Genomic DNA, 27,323 nt, shown 5'->3' on the forward strand with positions numbered 1-27,323 from the left:
ATTATAGCTGATCTCCAGCAGATAAGAGATCAGTTCCTCTGGAGAAAATGGCCGCTTTGGCCATTGGACTCTATGGCATTGAAGTCCCTCCCCTCCCCAAACCCCACCCTCCTCTGGCTCCACCCCCAAAACTTCCCGCTGGTGGCGAAGAGGGACCTGGCAACCCTAACCATCTCCACACAGTGCAACCTTATCCACGTTTTCACAGAAGCAAGTACTGATGAGGTTAAATGGCACTTGCTCCAAAACTGCACATAGAAATGCAGCATCTTAAGTGATCTACATTTTTGCTGCTTTTTTAGTGTTTGCAGTAGTAACAATTTGGAGGGAGCGCAAAAATTGAAAATCCCAGGAAACACAAATCCCTGTGTTACACCAGCGTCCATTGGAACAGCTCAGCAAGAATAAAGATGCGTGCTTTTCATACTCTGGCCCATGTGTATTTTTTCTGTCATAGGATGACCTCAGATTAAATCACTCCCAGTCTTAAATTATCCTGTAGGTGTCCCCAAGTACAGCGAATATAATTTAGATTTGTCACTACCGTTGTAATTAACTGAACTGGATATTGAGAGAATGTGGTTAGTATATGGTAAAATGGGTGGATGTTTCTGATTACTGCTTGGGCAATATACAAGTTTACAATTCAAGGTGTAGTCCAAATAAACTAGGCTCTTGGCCTAGTGTGTGTCACTCCCAATTTACACAACCAGCTGGACTCCAGAAATCGAGGGAAATGTTTAAAAAATGCTTTATTAAAACAAAGGTGGAGTCAGGGTTATAAACACCCCACACGCCCACCCTCTCAGGTCTTTTATACAACCTTCACAAAAGGATCAGTTTTACTAAGTCCACTTTCTGTTAGCCTTATTTGGCTATTGTATTATAAGCACATACACACATATTTGGGCAGTGATCGCACATTGTCCAGATGATTTTGGTCTAACAATAAACAGTTGTAAATTGTAACTTCTTCCTGTAGTGTTTTATTGCCCTCCTCAGCCAACTGAGTTCTAGCACACTGTATTTTTCTCTAAACTTGGTAAATTTTAGATAAGCATGCCAGCCAGCACTTATTTTCCCAGCAAGCAAAGAACAAAGACAGAAAGTGCTAAGGCTGTGCTAATTTAACCTTTAACCCAAGATGGCTGTATTCTGGCCTCTTCACTACGGCATACTTTTTGTGCGGCAAAAATGCACTTGGCTTAGCAACCACAGAACTGCTTAAATATGCAGCAGATTTCTGTACACATATATAGTCTGCATTATCAATCCACCAGTTCAGTTGTGTGAGCCCTAAGTTTCAAGTCTTGTTGCAGTTCATAATTTTCCACTTCAAGGGCTTGAGAACAATATTTGAAAGCCCCACCAAAATGCCAAAGCATCACATACCGGTTCCTAGGTGACAGTGGGCTGGGTAAACCGAGCGGAGCCTTTGATTTGTCTTTCATAATTGCTGTAGTGGAAGGATTAAATTTCAAACAACCAATTAAGACTGAAGATCCACAAATGCGTCCTTCTAAACTGATAAAAGGGAGAGGCAAGAAATGGCCACCAGATTGGCAGGAAATATCAAAATGGTCACTTTTGGTAAAGATAGGAATTAGATGGCATAACCAAAAGCCAGTGCTGCTGCAATAGTAGCATGAAGTACAGCTGTTCAGCATAACACCCTATGCATATTTACTCCAAAGTACTATTTCTGGAAGCCAGATTTGTTAAAAAGTATGCATGCTAAGGGGGAAGCAAATGCTACTGAGCGCAGTGAGTCTTAGGCCATTTATGCATGGGAGGTTTTCTCTTGGATTTGCTGCTCTCTAGATGCACATTTTCTCCATCCAAATTCTCAAAACTCAACAATAAGCCCCCATGCAGTTTTGAGAATTCGGACAGGAAAAACGTGCACCTAGAGAGCGGCACATCCAAGGCAAAACCTCCCATACATAAATGGCCTGACTTTCAAGTAAGTGGTCAGGAATCCAGACCCAACTGCAGCAGTCTTGTGACACACGTATCTGAAGGTGCCATAAGACTTCTGTTCGTTTTTGGTGCAACAGACCAACCGGAAGCCTTTACCACGGTTGTCATAACGGCTAGCTCAGACATAACATAAGATGGCTGACAGATTAGCAGCAAGACAACCGAAAATACACCCTTTTCCTGCTCGCACAACCCTCCTTTCAGCCGTCTACCGCCTCCTGAAGATGGAAGCGGCCAAAAACAACCTGCAAGTGACAACAAATTACCCAAGCCTGCATAGTTTTTGGAGAACTAATGTTCTCGACGCGCATGCGGGATGGGGAAGGAGAAACTCCGCGCCGTAGTCTTAACGGGAACGGGGGGGGGGGGAACCACGCAGCGAGCCGCGCATATGGGGATGCGGAGGCTCTGCGAAAACAATGCGCGCGTGCGCAGTACGGCTCGTCGGCCGGGCGTGTCGCGCGCCAGGGCGGATCAAGGATGTGGGGTAAACAAATCAGCGCGCCTGCGCCTGTGGCGGCTTGCGGTTCTCCGCTGCCGGGTGCTCACGGCGCACGCGCGTCCCGACGCGCCGAACAAAGCATCCAGGGCGCAGCCGACTCACTGGTAAAGATGGCGGATGTGCCCGACGCATGCGCGCGGAGGGCAGTTGGCGGGTGCTGAGCGCGCTAAGTGCGCAAAGCCGCCTCCTAAAAGAGTGCGAGAGGACGAAAAATAAACAACTAGTATCTGCAATATAAAGAGGCAGGGGCTCCGTTAACACAGGGTTCTCCAGGCTGAAAAAAATTCAGTTGCCTTCGACAATATCAATTATACTTGTTCAATTAAAGTTCAACTGGAATGTTTAGTTAAAAAGTTGCTACGCCCAATCATTATGTATTTCCAGGTTTCTAATAAAACTTTTCCGAAGCGTTCAGGTAATTTCGTATACACTGCCTCGGTAATCCTTACAACAACCTTTGAGGGAGGCCAGTATTACAGCCACAGCCCTCAATTTGCAAGATCTGAGCCAGGCTGTCAAAGATAGGACATTTTGGAGGACTTTGATTCATAGGGTCGCCATGAGTCGGAAGCGACTTGACGCACTTAACACACACAGTATTACTCTGGTAGTTGTGTGTACAATAAACTGACAGATTCCTTTTTGGTCCTGGACTTGGCTGTACATGTGTAGGGGACACTCTTGTTTCACAGCTGACTGGGGGTTTGAATCCAGTTTCTCTAAGTATACTCTGATCCCTTACACTACACTCAAAGCAGTTTTATTGTCAAAGTCAACATTTATATTGGTGGACAGTGTTAATCTTTTCCAGTGTGAATCAGCTGTACGTTGAGGGTTTTTTTTTTCCTGATGGGGGGGAACACCAGTTGCCATGCAATTATACCCTGCTGAGGTCCCTCCAAGCGCAGAGTTCAGAATCTGGTCCTGCTGGCATGCAGTCTCCCCCACCCACCCATCCACCAACACAAACCAATTTCTTTTTTGGCATTGTTTCTTTTTCTTTAACAGTTGCATAACTGGTGAAATGGCAGATGTCCAAGGTTTCCTAAAAAGGGGCAATAGGGTGTTGCTTTCCACCAGTCTAGCAAAAGTGATTACCAACTGTAGTGCCTAGAAACGTTACTCAGATCTGGTCAAGAATAACGCACTGGAGAACAGGAAATTACTTTACAGCTATGCAATTTAATGGTATACCAGTTTAACAGTACAAAGCTGGGATCAAAATCTCTCCAGCCAGAAGCAAGAGAGAGAACCACACTTGCCGTTCTCCAAGCATCAAGCTTTATACATTTCTAACAATGGATTTCAATACGATACAATCCTGCTGTTCCCATGGATGTCATTCTTGGCAAGCAATTCTGCAATAAGTTCTTTTTGTTGGGACGTGAAGGTCCCGTTTACCTAGATAACAAACTAGCAGAGCAGAGGAAGCTGGCAGTGTTTTCGTAATGTTGCACATTGAGGAATGTTAGTGTATGTGCTTTATGCAAACTAAGTGAAGAAGGAAAGCAAGAGAAAATGGGGGGGGGTTCTTGACACGCATTTATCTACATGGGTGTCACGTCTAAAAGGAGGAAACCTGCACCTGTTTATGTACACAGGGGCAGTCTATAATGCCATAGGTAAAATACCTTTATTTGGGGCACTTCACAACCAGATCTCCTTTTGTTGTGGCTGAAGAATCCAGCTCCTGCAGCGAGCCCCCTGAGGCCAGAAGGTGAGGGGACTGAAGGAACGCAAGTGGGACCCTCTTCCACCGTGCCTTGACCATAGGGTTGCAAACAATGGTGTTATGTATGCATATCTGTATGTGTAACTGAATCAAGGGAAACAAGTTCCTTGTAATTGCACCAGGGGAAAACAAGCACCCTGAGGAGCTTGGAGTTCCCCAGGGCGCCTGAACTGTATGCTCCCATTGGCTACTGAAGTTCCCCCCCCCATCATGGACTTGGGGGGGGGGGAGTGGCCGCAGGCGGCCAAGCGGGCATATAAGCAGGGCTCCGGTCACTGTAGTTCAGTTCTTGTTCTCACAATAAAGCGTTTGCTGTTGGAACTCCGTCTCCGACCTCCTGTGTTCCCCCACGTGGACTTAACAAATGGGTTGAGAAATTCCTGGAAATCTGGGGGTGGAGCCTGGGGAGACCAGGGTTTGGCGAAGGGAGGGACCTCCGCGGGGTGTAATGCCATAAGAGTCCATCCTCCAGTGCAGCCATTTTCTCCAGGGAAATTGATCTCTGTGGTCTGGAGATGAATTGTAATTCTGGGAGAACTCCAGGCCCCACCAGGAGGTTGGCAATCCGACTTGCCCAAGACTTCACTATGGACCCAAAATGAACACATGAAGCTGCCTCATACTGAGCGATGCCCTCGGTCTGTCTTGCCTATGCCAACTTTCTCTATCACTTAAGGGAGACTCAAACCGGCTTACAATCACCTTCCCCTCCCCACAACAGACACGTTGTGAGGTAGGTGGGGCTGAGAGAGTGTGACTTGCCCAAGGTCACCCGGCTGGCTTCGTGTGTAGGAGTGGGGAAACAAATCCAGTTCACCAGTTTAGCATCCGCCGCTCATGTGGAGGAGTGGGGGAATCAAACCCGGTTCTCCAGATCAGACGCCCCCGCACCAGACCACCACTCTTAACCACTACACTACGATGGTTAGGCAGGCAGCCACTACACCATTACACCATGCTGGCTAGGCAGCATTCTAACAGGTCAGGCATATTACCTACTGCATCTCTTTCCTGGTAGACAACAGTTGCGTAACTGGTAAAATTGTAGCTGCCCAAGCTTTCCTAAAAAGGGAAACTGGATGATTACTAACCAGATCCCCTTTCCATTCCCCTCCTTCCCAAACATGTGGGGGAGGGCATGCCATTGTATTTAACCATGCCCACCCCTTTGATTTAAGTATGCCACGGCTGTGAACCGCTAAAATGATGGCAGGCGAAGGAGCTCTTTAAATATTCATAACCACCCACTCTTCCAGAATTGGGGCGGCGGATGGTTTCCTCTGCCATGATCATCCCACCTGTCTTTCAAACGGGGCGATCTCCCCCCTCCCCGCCCCCATCACCTTTCACTTTAATATGCTCTTTGTCACTCTCGGCTTCGCTCCTCCTCTGCCAGGAACTATGAGCTGTCGGGGAATACCCAGCCAGCCCTTTGAAACTCTTCCAAAGAACAACAAGCTGCCTGCCTGGTAAGGTTTTCCTCCCCTTAATCGGCGCTCCCCTCCAGAAAACAATCAGTACGGGGAATCTGGGGAGACCCCCAATCCTCTCCCTAATCTTATTTTGGAGGAGGCAGGGGGGAGAGCTCAGATTTGGCATTGGTTGCAAGGGGTTAGGGCTGGGCCCTCTCCCATGCAAGAGCGAGAAATGCGGGCTTGGAGCGGCGAGCTCAGATTTGCAATTACAAGGACCAGCACCAAAGGGTTGAAATTAAATCGAAAGAGTTTCCGTCCAGACATTAGGAAGCATTTTCTAACGGCTAGGGCGGTCCCTCAGTGGGAGAGGCTTCCTCGGGAGGTGGTGAGCTCTCCTTCCCTGGAGGTTTTTCAGCAGAGGCTAGATGGCCATCTGTCAGCAGTGTTGATTCTATAACCTTAGGCAGATCACGAGAGGGAGGGCATCTTGGCCACCTTCTGGGTCACTGGGGGTGTGGGATGTAGTTTGGAATTTCCTGCATTGTGCAGGGGGTTGGACTAGGTGTCCCTGGTAGTCCCTTCCAACTCTGTGATTCTAGGAGTTGGGGCGGGGACTATCCCATGCAATAGTGAGAAATACTAAGGTCTGTTTCCCTTCCCTCTTATTTGCACTTCCCACGAGATCCGGGGCTGGTGGCGATCCTCGCCCTTCTGCTCCTTCCACGCGCGTAGCCCTTATGGGTTTGGGTTGCTAACCAAGTCATCTTGTCGTTAATTGCCTGCGGGATCCTGATTCCACGGGGTGGATCTGGGTGGGTCCTTCCCCTAGCGCCTGGTGGGCGTGGGCTCATTAAACTTCTGGTTAAAAGTCAACTTGCTCGATTGGTTTCCTCTCTTTGCTGAAGGATCAAGCAGGAGGAGTGTGTTTGTTGAAGAATCAAGGGCGAGGAGGTGCATACAGTTGTCAAGGGTAGGTAACAAAAGGTGCCGACAGGTTTCCTCCCTAGCCCTACCTGTTTTGGGGGGAGGGGGGAATGGGGCTTTCTAAAGCGGCTGGCCTCTTCCTTGTGCCTTCAGAGTGCTAATCTCTTGCTGGGACTCCCATCCTTACACCCTCAGGAGGCAAGATGACAGCCGAATCGATCATCCGGATCCCGCCGTACCACTACATTCACGTATTGGACCAGAACTCCAATGTGACCCTAGTGGAAATGGGCCCCAAGACTTACATACGCCAGGACAATGAGAGGTGAGCTTGTGGGGTGGGTGGAGGAAGAGAGTCTGAAGGGTGGGACCCAGAGGCAGCCTTGGGGGGAGTGAACTGGGTGCCCAGCAGGGTTTGAGCTTCATGCTAATTCTGGGCCCCTTTCCCCATCACTAGTGGGGAGCAAAGGGAAGCCGTTAGACCAGTGGTTCTCAACCTTTTTTTTTTTTGCTCCATTCCCCCCTTTCACGATTGTTCAGAATATAATTCCCCCCTTCCCAAGATCGTCATAAACTTTATTGAATGCCGCAGATTAAATTAAAAACAAACTACAATTTTACAGCTTGTACATAATCTACAGGTCTTCACACTTTGCTGAAGTGTGGTCCCATTCCCCCCCCCCCACAAACCCTAAAATCCCCCTCAAGGGGGCATTCCCCCCCTTGTTGAGAACCCATGCTCCTGCCTGCAAGTTTCTCCCATTCCCCAAATAGGCTTCCTCTTTCTTCATTTGTTTTCCTGAGTTTTGCGTTCCTTCTGACCAGGCCCTTCCTAATTGAAGCTATCTTTACAATGCTGAGATTTATTTATTCAGTACATTTTTTTTTATCCTGCCTTTCCTAAGGTTGCCAACCTCCTGTTAGTAGGTGGAGATCTCCTGCTATTACAACTGATCTCCAGCCAATAGAGATCAGTTCCCCTGGAGGAAATGGCCGCTTTGGCAATTGGACTCTATGGAATCGAAGTCCCTCCCCTCCCCAAACCCCACCCTCCTCAGGCTCCACCCAAAAAAATCTCCCGCCGGTGGCAAAGACAGATCTGGGAACCCTAGCCTTTCCTCCAAGGAGCTTGGGCAGGTGTGCATTATTCTCCCCACCTTCATTTTTTCTTCACCCCAACCCTGTGAGGTAGGCGAGGCACAGAGTTCCTAGCCCGGGATTCATGGCAGACTGGGGGTTTGAACCTACGTCTCCCAAATCCTCATCTGCCAACCAGCTACACCACTGTAGCCGCTGTCCTAGAGCAGCAGTTCCCAACCTTTTTGGTAAGGTGACCCACAAGTCCAGGTTTATTTGGTATGGTGACCCAGCCAGGGCTGGCCCAAGGGTTTTTTGATGCTCTAGGCCAGGGGTCCCCAACCTTGGACTTCTGTGACAGAATGGTGGGTGCAGCAACAAAATGGTTGCCTCAAAATGGCTGCCGCAGGAGGCGGAGCCAGCCACAAAACGAATGCCACAGCTTAGCTTCGGTAACGCAGTGTAGATCCTTGTACTGTGGTGGCAGCTGCTGCCAAAGAAACATTTTTTTAAAAAAAATCTGCACAGCCAATCCGAAGTCTTGCTGGACAAAAGTCCTACCTGGCCCCGCCCACTTCCAGGCACCAGAAAAGGTGGTGGTGGGTGCCATGGCGCCCATGGGTACCACTTTGGGGACCCCTGCTCTAGGCAAACGATGACCTTGGCACCTATCTAGTTCAACGCTGCATTTTCTACCGTGGCTAACCAGATGTTTGTGAAAAACCTATAACCGTTGAAAAACCTATAACCGTTGTGCAAAGGGCACAACTGCTCCCACTATAAACTCCAAGCAAATAGCATTCCGACATATTCAGCCTTTGCAAGTGAAGGTTACATTCCAACCTTTGACCAGGCCTCTCCTCCATTATTCCCTCTAATCCCCCCTAAGAGTCTAAGAAACTCGCTCTGGTAACAATCAGGACACTTTACTTGATCAACGTGTACATGCAGTGAAGAAGAAGAAAACCCAATTAATGTAAAGCACGGAAGATACTGTTTCCAGGGTCAGATCTTGGTTCCCAAAATACAAAAGAGGGCAACGGAAAGGGCAGGAGTGGCCGTAGGGAGGGCTGGCCCCCGACCCAGAAAAGAGCAACCAAAATGATTAGGGGACTAGAGCAACTGTCCTATGGGGAGCGGTTAAGACGCTTAGGGCTGTTTAGCTTGGAAAGAAGGCGGCTGAGGGGAGACATGATAGAGGTCGATAAAATTATGCATGGTTTGGAGAGAGTGGACAGGGAGACATTTTTCCCTCTCTCCCATAATACTAGAACACGGGGTCATCTGCTGAAGATGGAGGGTGAGAGATTCAAAACAATTAAAAGGAAGTATTTTTTTCACACAACGCATAGTTAAATTGTGGAACTCCCTGCCCCAGGATGTGGTGATGGCTGCCAGGTTGGAGGGCTTTAAGAGGGGAGTGGACATATTCATGGAGGAGAGGGGTATTCATGGCTGTTAGTTAGAATGGATACTAGCCATGCTGCATACCTATTCTCTCTAGTATCAGAGGAGCATGCCTATTATTTTGGGTGCGGTGGAACACAGGTAGGATGGTGCTGCTGCAGTCGTCTTGTTTGGGGGCTTCCTAGAGGCCCCTGGTTGGCCACTGTGTGAACAGACTGCTGGAGTTGATGGGCCTTGGTCTGATCCAGCAGGGTCTTTCTTATGTTTTTATGACCCACTTTGGGGTCCTGACTCACAGGTTGGGAAACACCGTCCGAGAGCAACGTGCTGTTCAAGGCAGCTATAGTACCATGGCCCTGGTAGAGAGCTCGGAGCTAAGATCTGTTCCTCCTGGCTAAAGCAAATCCACAAGCCTGAGAATCTAGCTTCGCCTTTGACCCTCCCCTCCTCTACATCTCCAGGATTGTCTTTGCCCCAAAGAGGATGGTGATGGTCCCTCCACGCCATTACTGTATCATCCTCAATCCGGTGGTTTGGGGAGCGGATAACGCAGTCCAGTTCGATGCTGTGGGGCAGGCGCGGCTGCGACATGCTGACCTAGAGATCAGACTGGCCCAGGACCCTTTCCCTTTGTACCCAGGAGAGGAGCTACAGCAGGTAAGGATGCGAGCTTCTCTACACAGCTGGGGGTGGGGGCCTTGCACCATGCTGGTGTCTGTGTATCTAGTAATTTCAGGCTGTCTACCGGAGTGCCCCCCCTGGGGTTGCCTCTGTGGCTGTGCCCCCCCCCCCTTTGCCTGACAATCTCCCTTGCTCTCCCTCTCTAGGGGGTTACACCTCTGCAGGTTGTCTCGGCTAATACGGCCCTCCACCTCAGAGCTCTTCTGGACTTTGAAGATGACCAGGACGGGAAACACGTTGCTGGTGACGAGTGGCTGTTTGAAGGACCTGGTAGGTGTTCGATCGGTTCCTTTTCTGCTCGGTGTGGTTTGAAGCCAGCGTGGTGTAGTGGTTAAGAGTGGTGGTTTGGCGTGGTGGACTCTAATCGGGAGAACCAGGTTTGATTCCCCACTCCTCCACTTGAGCGGCGGAGGCTAATTGGTGCACTGGGTTGGTGTCCCCACTCCTCCACATGAAGCCACCTGGGTGACCTTGGGCTAGTCACAGCTCTGTTAAGAGCTCTCTCAGCCCCACCTACCTCACAGGGTGTCTGTTGTGGGGAGGGGAAGGAAAGGTGATTGTAAGCCGGTTTGATTCTTCCTTAAGTGGTAGAGAAAGTCAGTATATAAAAACCAACTCTTCTTCTCCTCCTCCTCCTCACATGCCTCTGTTGTTCGCAGGCACCTATATCCCACGCAAGGAGGTCGAGGTTGTGGAGACCATCCAAGCCACCATCATTCGGCCCAACCAAGCAATCAGACTTCAGGCCCGCAAGGAGTGCGTGGACAGAGAAAAGAATAAACGCGTGACAGGTACCTGCTGCGTCTCTCCCCTCCCGCAGCCCTCCAAGGAGCACTTTTTCCTCTCTGATAGATGTTCTCTTTCCCTTCCCTTGGCAGGCGAGGAGTGGCTGGTGAAACGGGTTGGGGCTTATTTGCCTGGAGTCTTTGAGGAAGTGGTCGACACCGTGGATGCCTTTGTGCTGACGGAGAAGGTGAGTGTCTTGTCTGCTGCTCCTAGTGGCGCGTGGAAGAAGGACTCTTTGGAGAGAGGTCTGGGGTGGGGCACGCTCTTTCTTTTTGTGGTAGATAAAGCTGATACTAGGAAAATTACACAACTTTAAGGTTGACAATAAGGAAATTGAAATTGTCCAAGACTTTCTATTCCTTGGCTCCACCATCAACCAAAAGGGAGACTGCAACCAAGAAATCAGAAGGAGGTTGAGACTGGGAAGGGCAGCCATGAAGGAGCTAGAAAATATTTTGAAGGGTAAGGACGTGTCACTGGCCACCAAGACTAGATTAATTCATGCCATCGTATTCCCTATTACTATGTATGGATGTGAAAGCTGGACAGTGAAAGCTGATAGGAAGAAAATAGATTCCTTTGAAATGTGGCGTTGGAGGAGAGTGTTACGGATTCCGTGGACTGCCAAAAAAACAAATCAGTTGCTATCGCAGTGGTCGGCAAACTCATTAGTCAACAGAGCCAAATATCAACAGTACAACAATTGAGATTTCTTTTCAGAGCCAAATTTCTTAAACTATATAGGTAGGTACACTGTTTATTAACTTAATAAACTTTAATTAAAGTTTTAAGTCTTAATTAAACTATAGGTACACTGAATAAAACTTGATATCATACTTAATAATCTTATTTATTGAAAAAAATTAAATTGTAAGTAAGGTATCCATAAAATTAAATCATGACAATGACTGACAAACACTTAATGTGAACAATGGCCTTGCATCTCCCCGACCCCCACTGACTTCTCGGCGGCCGCCCTGGCACATCCCGGCCGCCTCGGCCTCCCGCGCTCGCCTCTCGGCCTCCTCCTCTTCCTCCTCGCTGCCTCCTGGGCTGTTTCCTTCCTTTCCTCCCCTGCCGGCCTGCCGTCCGCCCCTCCTCAGCGCCTCGGCCTCCGAGGAGGAGGAGGAAGAAGAGGAGGAGGAAGGAGGGGTCTCCTCCCCCCCTCCCCTCTCGCTGGCGTTCTCCAGCGGCGGAAGGGAAGGGCAGGCCACAAGGGCGACGTGCTGGAGCTTGCAAATGAGGAAGGCGGGGGAGGGTGTGTGTGTGCTGGATTGGGGCCTCCCTCCCTATCCCCGGTGCTTGGGCCAGCACGTTGCAAAGGCGTGGCAGCGGCTGCCGCTCTGGGCTGGCGGAAAGGCGGAGAACTTTTGCGGGACTTCTGCGTGCACGCAGAGCCCGGCCGGGGTAGGGAAGGGACGCCAGGCTCTCCTCCACCGCGATGTGCAGCCCCGATCCTCCGCCGAAAGAAGCCAGCCCCCCCCCCGCACCCTTCGCGCCCGGGGAAGGTGGCTTCTCTCGGGTGGGCGGCCGCGATCCTGCAGCCCAGAGCTGCACTCAAGGGGCCAAAGAGCCGCATACTGCTCTCGAGCCGCAGTTTGCCTACCCCTGGCCTAGGCCAGCCTTCATCTTAAGATGGAGTTCCCCAGGCAGGACACTTGCCAGCATTTGCTCCCCCAAATGGGACCTCTTTATAACCAGTGGCCTTGCATTGTGCCTGGTGCTTCCAAGCATCTCTGAACATGAACACATGAAGCCGCCTTATACTGAACCAAACCCTTGGTCCATCAAAGTCCACTCAGACCGGCAGCGGCTCTCCAGGGTCTCAGGCAGAGGTCTTTCGCATCATCTACTTGCCTAGTCCCTTTAACTGGAGAATCCAGGCATTGAACCTGGGACCTTCTGCATGCCAAGCAGATGCTCTGCCACTGAGCCACAGCCCCTTCCCAGCCCCTATTGGCATGAGCACTCCGGATTGTAGCGCCATAGCAACTATTTCCAGTCTGTGCATGGCAAGGACCTTGCAGGTTAAATGGCCTGCCTGGGCATTTTCGCCACCTACCCTGTTAGCCATGGGCGTAGACTGAGAATCAAGTTTCTTGAAGCAAAGGGTGGAAGACATTGAACACCAGCAAGCCTTGGTAAATCACCATTTCCCCTAGTACCTGATAAGTCTAGATACTTAGTCTCACCTGCGGCTTATTTTTCTCATCTTGAGCCTGTTAATTATAGGAAAACCTTTACCCTTGCCAGATGCCAGGCCCTACCATCGGCTGTTTTAGAAGGGAAATATAAAAAGATCACTAGATCAGAGAGGTTTTGTCCGTGTGGGACAGGGGACATTGAAACCATCGAACATGCTCTGATATGTTGCCCATTCTACCGTGAAGTTAGATCAAAGCTTATTTCCCCCCTGCTTGATTAAATTCCCTGAAGAGTCAGTTGAGCTTTTGGCAAAGAAGCTCCTATTAGGAGAAGATCCTCAGCTTACACTCCAAACTGCCAAGTTCTGTGCTGTTGCTATTAAAATACGCAGAACTTTATTCGAGAATGTTAGAATGTTTTACAATTTTATCAAGTTTTAGGTAATAATTGTAACCAAGGGTTGTTTTTATTGATCGTACACCTTTATTTGTACGGGCAGTCTGTAATTCTGCAGTGCAAAACTATTGAGTCTGGAAATTTTGATGTGTTGGCATGTGATTGGTCAGTTGACCGTATTAATATAGATTTGATTTGACCCTGCAAATTGCTTATCTGGATCTCTGTGGAAGAACCCCAGCGGGGTTTCCCCAAACTTTAACCTCCCTTGCCGTTATCTCTTCCTTGAAGAACGCCCTTCATCTCCGGGCCACCAAGACATTCCGGGACTCCCAGGGAGTGGTGAGAAAGACTGGGGAAGAGTGGCTGGTCACCATGGCTGACACCGAGGCCCACATCCCCGATGTTTACGAGGAAGTTATGGGCATTGTTGACATCACCACCTTGAACAGCTGCCAGTACTGTGTCGTTTGCGACCCCGTGGACGCTGGTGGAAAGCCCCAGCTCGGGCAGAAGAAGGTGATCAAGGTACGTCTGTGGCCAGCCCCAAGTTGCGTAACAGGCTGTCTTGGCACCCTGGTCGAGCTGCCGAAAGCATTACAGCAATCTTATACCCACAGTTATGGTAGATCTCCTTACACCTACTGGTTGCATTCACTTATGTATGTATGGCAACAGGCCTGGGGTGTAATGTTAGCAGCTTCACTAGCGCCCTGGTTCTTTGTTCAGCGGTGGTGACATTTTCTGGCTTCCAGGAATCCTTTCTGCCTTAAAGTGTCGGCCATTAAACTTCTACCATTGCCAAGGACACATGAAGCTGCCGTATACTGAATCCGAGCCCTTGGTCCATCCATGTCAGTATTGTCTACTCAGACCGGCAGTGGCTCTCCAGGGTCTCAGGCAGGGGTCTTTCACATCACCTACTTGCCTAGTCCCTTGAACTGGAGATTCCGGGGATTGAACCTGGGACCTTCTGCGTGCCGAGCAGATGCTCTGCTGCTGAACCACAGCCCCATCCCAATTATCCATAACTATTCACCCCCATAAACTCCACTGGTTGGTGCAAGGTCTTTTTATTTTACTTATCTACATTTCGATTTATACTCTGCCCTCACTTCCCGGCTGAGGCTGGGCTCAGGGTGGCTTTGGAGCCCCTTCCTGTGGGTGATACCCACCCCTGCCCCATCCAAGTCTCCTTCCCGCGTGCCATTGCTGGATTTCCAAAGTCCTCTTTTGGAGGAGAGCAGCTGCCCCGTGTTCCTGCTGGCTGAAACATGCCTGTCATCGAGTCTCCTGACTTTCACCTGACCAAAGGCAGCTGCCACCACCACCCCGACACCCTTGCCTGCCAATGCTTGCCTGTGTTTCGTTCTTTGTGTGCAGGGTGTCCTTGCAAGCAAGTGGGGGAGGGAAGGGCCTGCAGGCAGATAGCAGAGGAGGTGTGGGTGGGTGGGGGTCAGTGGCAGTGGGCCCTGGCAGAAGCCTCGGGCCCTGGCATCTGCCCCATGTCAGCGTATGCTGATGTTAGCCCCGTTCCAGAGCCAGATTGTCAACTCTTTGCATAGCACATGGTGCAAGGGTTCCAATCCAGAATTTGGCCCCTGAAAACGTCCCCTGGGTCTTGATGCAGGATCAGGGGAGCCCCCACCTGCATCTCACAATGCTCCCCCGCCCCGTGTCTGCCTCGTGCAAGCTGTGAGCATGTTATAACTTGTGTAAGCATCTCCCAGATTTCTCTACAGAGTCTGACGGAGCTGTACTGCTGAGGTCAAAGGGCTGTTGTTTTAGAACATGTCTGAAAGTAATGGCAAACCATACTGTCTGTACTCTGTTTGTGCTGCAGTTCCATTGAAGGAAGGGCACCTTCATGTTATCTATGCAGATGAGTTCTAGGCTGCACTTTCCGTTTTAAAAAACTGCTCAAAGTAGCTTATGAAATCATAACGGTAAAAACATTTCACGCCAATCTGAAATAACTTCTGAGGTCCTGCTTTGGCTGCCGCTGGCTTTGGCGTTGCCGTTGACTGGAGACGGGGCCTTTTCTGAGTGGCCCCCAGCCTAAAACATTCATGTGGCACCAAGCCGATGGTCTTTTTTAGATGTCGTATTTTATTTTCCTGAACAGCTGCGTGCACACTGCTGTCTTAGTTGTTGTTATGTTTTTACCCTGATACTTCTGGATAGCTGATATTTCACTGTCGTCGTAGGCCATCTTAATAGTGGAAAGGAGAGATATAAATGTTTCAAGTAAACAAGAGTGTATACCTTAATGTAAGAGCCAGTGTGGTGTAGTGGTTAAGAGTGGTGGTTTGGAGCTGTGGAGTCTGATCTGGAGAACCGGGTTTGATTCCCTGTTCCTCCACATGAGCGGCGGAGGCTAATCTGGTGAACCGGGTTGGTTTTCCCACTCCTACACGCAAAGCCAGCTTGGTGACCTTGGGCTAGTCACAGCTCTCTTAGAGCTCTCTCAGCTCCTCCTACCTCACAGGGTGTCTGTTGTGGGGAGGGGAAAGGAAGGTTGATTGTAAGCCGGTCTGAGACTCCCTTAAGTGGTAGAGAAAGTCGGCATATAAAAAACAACTCTTCTTCTTCTTAGGGAAGACCCCAATAGCTGTCCAGTGAATACCTTTTCCTGACTGGAAGTGCCTACTAATGTTTGTGGCCCTGGGTCTTCTAGACAAAAGGGGGCAGCTTGAATGGCTGTATTTCTCAGGCTAACTGGCTGAGCCTCACTTTTCTCAACTTCCGCTTCCACAGGGAGAGACGTCCTTCTTCTTGCAGCCTGGAGAACGGCTGGAGAACGGGATCCAGGACACTTACATCCTCTCGGAGGATGAGGGACTCCTGCTGCGTGCGCTCCGAACCTTGGAAGACGAGAACGAGGTTAGGCCTGAGCCTGCATTGGGTGGGGAAGGGGGAAAAGTGAGATTATGTATGCAGGCATTGGACTCCTTCCCCGGTCTCTCTCTTTGCCTCCTCCTTAGGATGGGGAGGAAGTGACGCGCAAGCCGGGTGACCGCTGGCTGATCCAGGGGCCTCTGGAGTATGTGCCGCCGGCCGAGGTGGAAGTGTTGGAACGGCGCCATGCCATCCCGCTGGCTGAGAATGAGGGCATTTACGTGCGGGATATCAAGTCAGGGAAGGTGAGCAGAGAAGATGGAACCGCAACCCACATTGTCCACTGCCACTCTGAGTGGCAGCAGGACAAAAAAACCCACAGTGTTGTGTGCACTTTGAGGTCACTTCTGGGTAAAACCAGGAAGTGATATTGGGTACTCTAGGAATTGCCGTAAAATGGGAACATTGGGGTGGGGACATGAGGGGGTGCCTGGTATTGCATGTGCAGTAATGTCACTTCCCGGGAAAACTCTGGAGTAGATAGACGTGCCCTGACCTGCATGGCCCAGGCTAGCCCAATCTCATCAGATCCAGGAAGCTAAGCAGGGTCAGCCCTGGTTAGTATCTGGATGGGAGACCACCAAGGAAGTCTAGGGTCACTACACAGAGGCAGGCAATGGCCAACCCCCTCCGAATGTCTCTTGCTTTGAAAACCCTACGGGGTCACCATAAGTCAGCTGCGACTTGATGGCACTTTCCACCTGTCAGGCCTTTGCCTTATTTGCAGGAGCAAAGGCTTTTGACATGAGTCAGGCCAGGTTCTGGCCACACGTCAAGTCCTTGGTTCTCATGCCTATGAACGTCTGTGTACAGTTTCGCTCATCCTGTTTTCTGCAGCTGTGGTAATGTTTAGTCTGTCTTCCTGGGAACCGCTTATCTCGAGGTTGCCTAGCAATGTTTACCTTCTCAGTCCGTAGTGTCTTTAACGTGTAACCTTCCTGTGTTCCCCATTACTAGCCTCACCTGCCTGTAGGCAGTCAGTCCTTTAATCTGTCTTTTTGCTCCTAATAAAGTATTACTGCTTCAGAGCTAACTGCCTGGATGAGTTTGCTTATGGGATGCTAGGGACAGACTCCTGAAACTGACACCACCACCAGCAGGCAGGCATGAGGCCTGACCTAGCCATGCAGTTCTTATGCTGCTATTTTTCTAGACATGCCGTGTGGCTTGCTTATTTCAGTCACCCAGGTTTCTTGCCCTGCTGTCGAACTGTGCGGCGCATCTGACCACTTGCAGTCTAGAATGTACAGGGTGACTTGCAGCTGGGTCACCTCCTAGGATGGTGAAGACCGCATCCCTTGAGAAAGAGGCTGCCTTAGGCTGCTGCGGTAGGTCAGACCACAACCAACGGGTTGAAATTAAATCAAAAGAGTTTCCGTCTAGACATTAGGAAGAATTTTCTAACATTTAGAGCGGTTCCTCAGTGGAACAGGCTTCCCTGGGAGGTGTTAAGCTCTCCTTCCCTGGAGGTTTTTCAGCAGAGGCTATACAGCCATCTGTCGGCAATGGTGATTCTATGACCTTAAGCAGATGATGAGAGGGAGGGCATCTTGACTATTTTCTGGGCATGGAGTAGGGGTCACTGGGAGTGTGTGTGTGGGGGGGAGGTAGTTGTGAATTTCCTGCATTGTGCAGGGGGTTGGACTAGATGACCCCGGTGGTCCCTTCCAACTCTGTGATTCTATGATTTCTGACTGTGGGAGCACTACTGTGTGTGTGTGTGTGGTACTGCGGCTCAGCAAAAACCTTAATCTTTCTCTCCTCACCCCCCCACCCCAGGTCCGAGCAGTCATTGGCCACACTTACCTGTTAACTCAGGATGAGGAGCTGTGGGAGAAGGAGCTTCCTGCCTACGTGGAGGACTTGTTGACCTTGGGGAGGGACCCTGCTGTGGATCGCTCCAGGGATGCCTCAGAAAAGGGCAGCGGGGCACCCCGTGATCGGACCCGGGCTGTAGCCTACCGTGTCCCCCACAATGCAGCGGTGCAGGTGTACGACTACAAGGAGCATAAAGCCAGGTGAGAGGATTTTTTGGGTGGAGTGAATGGGTTCCCTTAACCATGTCATGTTACCCAAATTAGGTGGTCCCTGCTTTAGTTAGCTACAGAAACAGAGTGAGAGGTAGGTAACTGGGATCTGTAACCTAGGTATACCTGGATTAATCCTGGGGGAAACTCTTAAATAAGCAGGCAGTTGTAGAATAAAATGGTTTTTAATAGTAAAGAGTTTTACTTTTCAAGTATTAAGCAAACACACAGAGATCATACAAAAGCTAAGGAAATAAGGGTGGAAAATTGGATAGCGTTAGGGATGGGCAATATTTACCGTACCAGAAGACGTCCAGGGAAAGCAGAGCTGAAGAGGGAAATGACCAGTGTTTCTGGCAACGAGAAAAGAGGCACCTGCACGCAAGTGGGGGTGTATGCTCAGATCCAAGGCAGACACACATGACGAATGCCAAAGGACGAGTATTTATACCCCAAAATGAGTCCTGAGGTGGTATGAGGTAACTGGCAGGAGAAACCCACCAGAGACCAAGGACTGATTGCTTTACCAAGGTCCAAACAAAAAGACAGGAGAGGTTTCTTCCTGCTGCTGTGTGTGAGACCAGGCCAAAGAGGGGATAGAATTGAGGGGAGGGGCAGGAGCTCCGTAAAGGGGAAAGGAATGCATTGAAGGATGGGCTTCCTTGGAAATGAAAAGCACCAGCCCCGGAGACTGCCTGGAATCCACGTCCTGTGGCTGACAGGAAGCCTTTCCCCACCAGTCAGTCTCAGATGCCTGGAAGAGCTTTTGCTGGTGCTTACTCAGCGGTTAGGAAAACGCACACTCATGCTCCAAGAACTGGCACCAAAGGCGGCTCGTATGACTAAGTCCTGCTTGAGGCCAGGCACAAACTGGTGCCCGGTTTCACTGTGGAAACGGGCCAGTTACAGTTACTTTTGAGAGGCTAGTTTTTGGATAGGCTAGTTTTTTTTAATCAGCTTCCAAAGCCTTATACTAAAAGAATCAGATGGAGGCCATGGGGAAAATCACACACTCAAGGGTGAATATCCTAGTTAAAACAAACCTACAAATCTTCATAGAGCTGATTTCCAGCAAGCGACAGGGTGAGGATCTTCTTTCCCTGCTTCTGGGGTTCAGGAAGGATGGAGCCATACACTACCATTTTGGGGAGGGGATTCCAAAACCCGGGGGGAATAAGAGAGAGCGCCAGTTTGGCTTCCCTGTGTGACGAAACCTGAAACTGTCCAGCATGTTGAAAGCGAAAACGATAGAAGAATTTCAAAAGAAATGGAAAGGTTATCTTGATTATGCTAACTTGAAAGAGAGATTTTTTTCCTGAGGGGTAAAAAGCAAATATAAGATTAAAACAGAAGCAATAGACAAGGTTTATAATGTTAGAAATCAAAGCTTTGGAACCTGGAATAATTAGAAGACTAGTAGTGTGGCTAGTAAAGAATAGAAAGCTGATATATACATAGATGAAGTAATGTGTGATGTACACCATTATTTAAAATTGTTAATTAGTTTCCCTGGAAAAAGCCCAATCTGTATGTGAATGGGTACGTGTATGTGTATGTCTATGTTCAATTTGAAAATGTTAATAAAAAGTATTTTTTTAAAAAAAGAAACCTGAAACTGTCCCATGAAGTTCATAAGCGTTGGGAAGATTCATGGTGTGGGGAGGAGACAATCAAGCATCTTTCTTTCCGAGAATATCTCCAGCCTAAGAGTCGGTGCCTCTCTCCTTCTTCTCAGGGTGGTTTTCGGGCCGGAACTGGTGCTTCTGGGCCCAGATGAACAGTTCACGGTGCTGAGCCTTTCAGGGGGCCGGCCCAAGCGGCCCCACGTCCGCCGCGCCATCTGCCTCCTTTTGGGGCCTGACTTCTGCACAGATATCATCACCATTGAGACCGCGGATCATGCCCGTCTGCAGCTCCAGCTGGCCTACAACTGGTGAGTGTGTTGGGGTCAGAGAGCCCAGCTAGGGTTTCCAGCTCTGGGTTGGGAAATACCTGGAGATTTCAGGGGTGGAGCTTGAGGAAGGCGGAGTTTGCGGAGGGAAGGGACTTCAATGGAGAATAATGCTATGGAATTAGGGTTGCCAGCTCTGGGTTGGGAAATACCTGGAGATTTTGGGGGTGGAGTCTGAGGAGGGCGGGGTTTGGGGAGAGGAAGGACTTCAGTGCCATAGAGTCCAATTGCCAAAGCGGCCATTTTCTCCAGGTGAACGGATCTCTATCGGCTGGAGATCAGTTGTAACAGCAGGAGATCTCCAGCTAGTACCTGGAGGTTGGCAACCCTATATAGAGTCTGCCTTCCAATGCAGCCATTTTACCAGCTGAACTGATCTCTGTCGCCTGGAGATCAGTTGTAATAGTGGGAGATCTCCAGCCACCACCTGGAGGTTGGCAACCCTAACCACAGCTGGAGGGAGGAACGCAGTACAGAGTAGTGGGAGAATGCTCAGAACAGTGGAGACTCTGTTGTCAAAGAACAAACAACTCTGATCATAGTTAAGATAATGTATGCAAATTAAGCAAATATATGTACTCTTCAATATCCTGCATGCCTCGTTCTGCCAGCAGGGCATTTATGCATTCCAACGTATTTAATTTGTTTGCAATATATAGGGTAATAGATGGGCTTGGAAGGAGGTGAGGGGGTGTGACAGAAGGAATTTGGCTCAGGGGGATTGAATAAATTGCAGATGCAAATACAGGCATTTGTCAGGAAAGACGGAGTATCCTGCTGGACCTTTCGGCCCCATCCCCAAATCACTGAAGTCCTGCTCAAGGAAGACCAAGACTGGAACATGTGCCAGCAGGGTGTGGCCTTAGCCAATGGGCATCAGGGGCAGCTGCCCTGAGCCCCATGCTTGTAGGGCCTGCTCACAGCCCCAACCCCTCAAAGCAAGGGAGGAAAGAAGGGCAGAATTGCCCTGTTTAAGAGCAGCATTGGGGTCTTGCATTCATCTCTTTTTCCCCCCTGCCAGGCACTTTGAGAACCCCGCTGCTGGCGAGGCCTCCCGCCTCTTCAGCGTCCTGGATTTTGTCGGCGACGCCTGTAAGACGTTGGCCTCGCGCATCCGGGGGGCTGTGGCCGCCGTCACATTTGACGATTTCCATAAGGTGAGCTTCCTGGTTCCGTTGTCCTTTTCGCCGCTTTCTCGCCCAGAACGCAGCTGTGCAGCTCCTCGGCCTCCCTTGGTCCTGGGTCCCTGGCCGGAGTATAGCACCTGAGGGCTGGGACCTGGAATGGGCAGCAGTGTTGGGGGCCCCGCCAGCGGATACTGCTGGAAGTCCAGCATCAGCTGGGCCTCGTAGGCCAATCCTCTGAGCTGAGGAAGAGCCTTTCTCACATGGCAGATGGGTGGGTAAAGAGGCAGGGTGGCCAAGTCCGGGTTGGGAAATTCCTGGAGATTTGGGTGCAGCCTGGGGAGGGTGGGGTTTGGAGAGGGTGAGGACCTCAGTGGAGTATAATTGCCATAGAGTCCACCCTCCAAAGCATCCAAATCCTTACTGAGGAATTGATTTCCTCGGTGATTTAACAGTCCCGGGTTTCCAAGAGCCGTTACGCTTGCTCATCTGAACATGCCGCACCTTCAGCAGTGCTAAATGGAAGGAAGGGCAATTTACCCTACCCAGAAAGATTTTGCTCATGTAACACGAAGAAAATTGATACGCTTTCTCACACAATCCTGAAGCGTCCCCATTTCAAACTCCGACATGAGCAGTGGATTACTCCTAGAGCCAGCGTGGTGTAGTGGTTAAGAATGGTGGTTTGGAGCGGTGGAGTCTGATCTGGAGAACTGGGTTTGATTCCCCACTCCTCCACGTGAGTGGCGGAGGCAAATCTGGTGAACTGGATTTGTTTCCCTGCTCCTCCACATGAATCCAGCTGGGTGACCTTGAGTTAGTCACAGCTCTCTCAGCCTCACTCACCTCACAGGGTGTCTGTTGTGGGGAGGAGAAGGGAAGGTGATTGTAAGCTGGTTTGATTATCCGTTAAATGGGAGAGAAAGTCGGCATATAAAAACCAACTCTTCTTCTTCTCCTCCTCCTCCTCCTCTACCTGCCACCGTAAGAGGTGATAAAATAGTCCCCTTTTTGCTGGTGGATAGAGATCCAAATAAAATACTGACATTGGCCAAGTATCTCTCCACAGTATTTTCCTTAAAGAAAGAGAAAAAACTCCCCATTAACTGCTCAAGACCTGTGGGTCATGGGAGCTTGGAAGGAAAGAAATTGATTTCTGTAGTCTGGCGATCAGTTGTAATTCCTGAAGATCTCCAGACCTCGCCTGGAGCCTGGCCACCTTCGTAAGAGGTGATGCTGGTCTTCCTTTGCCAGGTAAACGTTGTTTTGGGTACCCCACTGGACGCCACACTGCGGCTTCTTCTGTGGAGAGAGGGGGAAATTACTTGCATTGGCCCAGAGAATACAGCTATTGGTACCAGCCATCATTAAAGCTGCCTTTGGCTTTGGGGCGTTTGTGACAATGAGCGGCGATCGAGTCTGTGCCTTGACCTGCAACCGCCATTCCCAGAACTCCAACCGTCTCATCTGCGCTGCCGTGTTCGGCTTCGACGCCGAAGGGAAGCTGCGGAACTCCCTGCGCTTCGCCCCCAATGGCCTCATCATTAGCAGCATCGACATCCAGAGCGTGGAGCCCGTGGACCAGAGGACCCGAGACTCTCTCCAGCGCAGCGTCCAGCTGGCCATCGAAATCACCACCAACTCTCAAGAGGCAGCTGCTCGGTAGGGATTCGTTCTGGGTGGGGAGGCGAGTTCACAGCAACGGTGCATAATCGGACAGTTCCTTGGCCAGCGCTGAGCAGCCAAGCGTGGTGTAGTGGTTAAGAGCGGTGGTTTGGAGTGGTGGACTATGGTCTGGAGAACCGGGTTTGAATCCCCACTCCTCCACATGAGCGGCGGAGGCTAACCTGGTGCACTGGGTTGGTTTCCCCGCTCCTCCACATGAAGCCAGCTGGGTGACCTTGGGCTAGTCACCGCTCTCTCAGCCTCACAGGGTGTCTGTTGTGGGGAGGGGAAGGGAAGGTGATTGTAAGCTGGTTTGATTCTTCCTTAAGTGGTAGAGAAAGTCAGCATATAAAAACCAACTCTTCTTCTCCTCCTCCTCTCTCACCAGCTGGATGTTAGGAAAAACTTTTTTACAGTAAGATCTGTTTGACAGTAGAATCAGCTACCTAGGGAGGTGGTGAGCCCTCCCCCCCCTCACTGGCAGTCTTTAAGCAGAGGCTGGACAAGCACTTGTCAGGGATGCTCTAGGCTGATCTTGTGTTAAGCAGGGGGTTGGACTAGATGGCCTCTATGCCCCCTTCCAACTCAATTATTCTATGATTCTTCCATTGGCAACCCCCTCTTAGCATCAATGTCCCTGATCTCTCCCCCTGCCGCCTGACCCCAGAACATTGTGGCACAACCTTCTGGAATTATTAGGCATCAATAAACCCAGAGTTGTGCATTCTTAGCACTTTACATAGGAAGGGAAAACTGGGCCAAAGAAAGTGTCAACTCTGTGGCCTGAATTGATTATGCAAGACAACTATGCTTAAAAAATATTGTCGAAGGCTTTCACGGTCAGAGTTCATTGGTTCTCAGAGGTTATCCGGACTGTGTGACCATGGTCTTGGTCTTTTCTTTCCTGACGTTTCGCCAGCAGCTGTGGCCGGCATCTTCAGAGGAGTAACACTGAAGGACAGTGTCTCTCAGTGTCAAGTGTGTAGGAAGAGTAATATATAGTCAGAAAGGGGTTGGGTTTGAGCTGAATCATTGTCCTGCAAAAAGTAACAAAGGTAATGTGCACATTACCTTTGTTACTTTTTGCAGGACAATGATTCAGCTCAAACCCAACCCCTTTCTGACTATATATTACTCTTCCTACACACTTGACGCTGAGAGACACTGTCCTTCAGTGTTACTCCTCTGAAGATGCCGGCCACAGCTGCTGGCGAAACGTCAGGAAAGAAAATACCAAGACCACGGTTACACAGCCGGATAACCTACAAGAACTATGCTTAAGATTTTTTGGGGGGGGTTGTTTTTCTCTTTGCACAATTTTCTCTTGTCAGTTACAGAAAGGGATATCAGGAGTCAGAGGGGTTGCACAACCACTTGGGGTCTTTGGGTTGAGTTTTGTGGGGACGTCTGTAACTGGCTCTCTCGATATTCTCTTTCGCTTTGAAAAGCAGCATGAAGGGGCAGCCAGTTTGGGGAACGGCTGATCCATTCTTCGCCACACCGTTTCCCCGAGCGAAAGGGCTTCCCTGCCCCCAAGTTGCTGCTATGCATTTACTTCACTTACAGCCTATCAGCAATAGGAGAGAAAAGGCAGGAATAATAAGGATTCCTGGGTCTTCTGTCCCCCCACCCAAAAAAGTAGTTTAATTTCTGTCAGGAAAATAGTGGGACGGGGAAGGGCTTAAGAGTTTCCTAGCACAGCAGCTGTATCCAAAGCTTCTCCCACTTCTTGCAATAGGGAGGCTTTTCAACATTTAAAGGTTGGATGATCTGATGTTTTGACCTTCAGCCAACCCTCCCTCTCTCGGCCCCCATTAAAGTATTACTTTCCAAACTCCCAGTACTGCTAGGAGTCTGCTCCCATTGATTTTCTCATCTGACTTTCCAAACTCTGAGCTTGCGAGCACCCGCCACCCCCCACACAGCTTTTGGCCCCAGCTCTCTCCTGAGGGCCGCCTTAGAAGAACAGAATCATAGAATCAGAAGGGACCACCAGGGTCATCTAGTCCAACCCCCTGCACAATGCAGGAATTTTACAACTACCTCCCCCACCACACACCCAGTGACCCCAACTCCAGGCCCAGAAGATGGCCAAGGTGCCCTCCCTCTCATCATCTGCCTAAGGTCATAGAATCAGCATTGCTGACAGATGGCCATCTAGCCTCTGCTTTAAAACGTCCAGGGAAGGAGAGCCCACCACCTCCCTCCTTCTAGTGACTCCCGACATGGACGGATCTCGACCCCTTTTAGGCTTTCAGGGCCAAAGAAAATGTCAACTCTGTGGCCTGTATTGATTATGCAAGACAACTATGTTTAAGCATTTGGGGGGGTTGTTTTTCTTTTTGCACAATTTACTCTCATCGGTTAGAGGAAACAATATCAGGAGTCAGAGGGGTTGTGCAACCACTTGCAGCCTTGGGGTTGAGTTTTGGGGCGGGGACATCTGTAACTGGCTCTGATTCCTTCTCTTGTGTCCCAGGCATGAAGCAGAGCGACTGGAGCAAGAGGCGAGGGGTCGTCTGGAGCGGCAGAAAATCCTCGACCAGGCCGAGGCCGAGCGGGCCCGGAAGGAGCTTCTGGAGCTGGAAGCGCTGAGGTGTGGTGGGGTCAAGGCTGGCGGGCAGCTGGAGTCTGCTCAGGGGCAAGGTAGACTTCCATCCTTGCTCTTTCCTCTCCCTGCAGCACGGCGGTGGAAAGCACCGGAGCGGCCAAGGCTGAGGCCCAGTCGCGAGCAGAGGCTGCCCGGATCGAGGGCGAAGGGGCCGTCCTGCAGGCCAAGCTCAAGGCGGACGCCACGGCCATTGAGACGGTGGGTCTGGCTGTCCTTTCTCGTGCTCCTTTGCCAGCCTTGCCTTCTGCTCAGCTCTTATTTATTCATTTAAAAGGTAAAGGTAGACCCCTGTGCAAGTGCCGGGTCATTCCTGTGCCAGTTGCAGTGTCTCCCACGATATGTTTGAGCGCACTGAACACAGGAAGCTGCCTTCTACTGAGGCAGACTATTGGGTCATCAAGTTCGGTATTGTCTACTCAGGCCGGCAGCAGCTCTCTGGAGTCTTAGGTGGAAGTCTTCCACATCACCTACTACTTGATCCTTTCAGTTGGAGATGCCGGGGATCGAACCAGGGGCCTTCTGCATGCTAAGCAGATGCTCTACCATTGAGCCACAGCCCCTTGTCCCCTCACTCCCTCTTTTCCTGTCAATCCTTGCAGGCATCAGAACTGCAACGCCTAGCTAAAGCTCGGGAGCAGGAGCTCGGCTTCTCCAAGGCGCAGGCTGACCTGGACGTGGCCCGCGCTGAAGCTTTGGCTGCCGTGGAAGTGAAGAAATTTGAGTCTGTGATCAAAGCACTTGGGGCCAACACCATCCGGGACATTGCCGTGGCCGGGCCAGAGATGCAGGTGAGAAATGGCAGGAGGGAAGGTCTGGGAAACACGGAGGTGGGGTTTGTTTTGCAAAGGGTCCTGGCAGAGGGGTAAAGGGATGAGTGTGCAAAGCCGACCGGGATGACCGCTGTGTGTGTGTGTAAGTAAAATGCCATCAAGACACATTATGGCAACCCCTAGTGGGGTTTTCAAGGCAAGAGGTTCGGAGGTGGTTTGCCATTGCCTGCCTCTGCGTCACCATCCCGGTATTCCTCGGAGGTCTCCCGCCCAAATGCTTGCCAGGGTCAGGGCTGAGAGTGCGTGACAGGCCTGAGGGCACCCAGCAAGCTTTCAGTGTGGTGTAGTGGTTAAGAACAGTGGTTTGGAGCGGTGGACTCTGATCTGGAGAACCGGGTTTGATTCCCCACTCCTCCACATGAGCGGCAGACGCTAATCTGGTGAGCTGGATTTGTTTCCCCACTCCTACACACAAAGCCAGCTGGGTGACCTTGGGCTAGTCACACTCTCTCAGACCCACCTACCTGTTGTGGGTAGGGGAAGGGGATTGTAAGCCAGGTTTGAGTCTCCCTTAAGTGGTAGAGAAAGTTGGCATATAAAAACCAACTCTTCTTCTTCTTCATAGCAGAGTGGGGATTTGAACCTGGGTTTCCCAGATCTTAGTCTGACACCTTAACTGCGACACCATGCTGGCTGTAGAGTGTGACCTGTTGGCCAGAGACAATGATGGATTCTCACTTTCTCTTTCCCGCAGGCAAAGCTGCTCCAGGGCTTGGGTATCCAGTCCACGCTCATCACAGATGGTTCCTCCCCGATCAACCTTTTCACAGCTGCAGGAGGACTGTTGGGGATTCTTCCCAAACCTTCTACAACCTGATGGGTGGCTGAAATACATACCTCTCCTCCAGGCTTCTGAGTGCCTTAGAGCCCTGCGGGGCCAGGCAAGTCTTCCTTTCCTGCCGGGCTGCCCTTGAATGTGCCTTCACTGGAGCGTTATAGTTCGTTTCCTTCCGTCTTATGAAAATCATGTATTTTTCTTTCTTTCAGTTCTCCTTGCTTAGAGTTATAAGAAGGGGGCAAAAGAATAGCTTGCAATAAAGTCTTCTGTGACACGCAGTAGTTCGTCTCGCCTTTTTGACAATTAATAGGCAGGGCGTGCTTCTCCCCCCCCCCCGGGAATATGATAGCTTTTTGTGGGGGGAGAACTGGGACAGAGGGGGAGGTGCTTACAT

The 27,323-nt window shown here is 50.4% G+C and overlaps 1 protein-coding gene across 1 annotated transcript; it reads left to right on the top strand.

Annotated features, from left to right (window-relative positions):
• The first annotated feature begins 6,756 nt into the window (after positions 1–6,756).
• On the top strand, positions 6,757–26,987 carry MVP (major vault protein). Its single transcript, XM_056863152.1, has 16 exons — positions 6,757–6,878; positions 9,499–9,694; positions 9,865–9,988; positions 10,378–10,509; positions 10,597–10,691; positions 13,337–13,573; positions 15,803–15,928; positions 16,030–16,188; positions 17,723–17,961; positions 19,706–19,903; positions 20,943–21,078; positions 22,496–22,707; positions 25,190–25,306; positions 25,393–25,519; positions 25,921–26,109; positions 26,846–26,987. The coding sequence occupies exons 1-16, from the start codon at positions 6,757–6,759 to the stop codon at positions 26,966–26,968; spliced, it is 2,532 nt and encodes an 843-aa protein (XP_056719130.1). The 3' UTR covers positions 26,969–26,987.
• Positions 26,988–27,323: the final 336 nt, after the last annotated feature.

The sequence above is a fragment of the Euleptes europaea genome, chromosome 18 (genome assembly GCF_029931775.1).
Source record: "Euleptes europaea isolate rEulEur1 chromosome 18, rEulEur1.hap1, whole genome shotgun sequence".
Classification (NCBI taxonomy): domain Eukaryota; kingdom Metazoa; phylum Chordata; class Lepidosauria; order Squamata; family Sphaerodactylidae; genus Euleptes; species Euleptes europaea.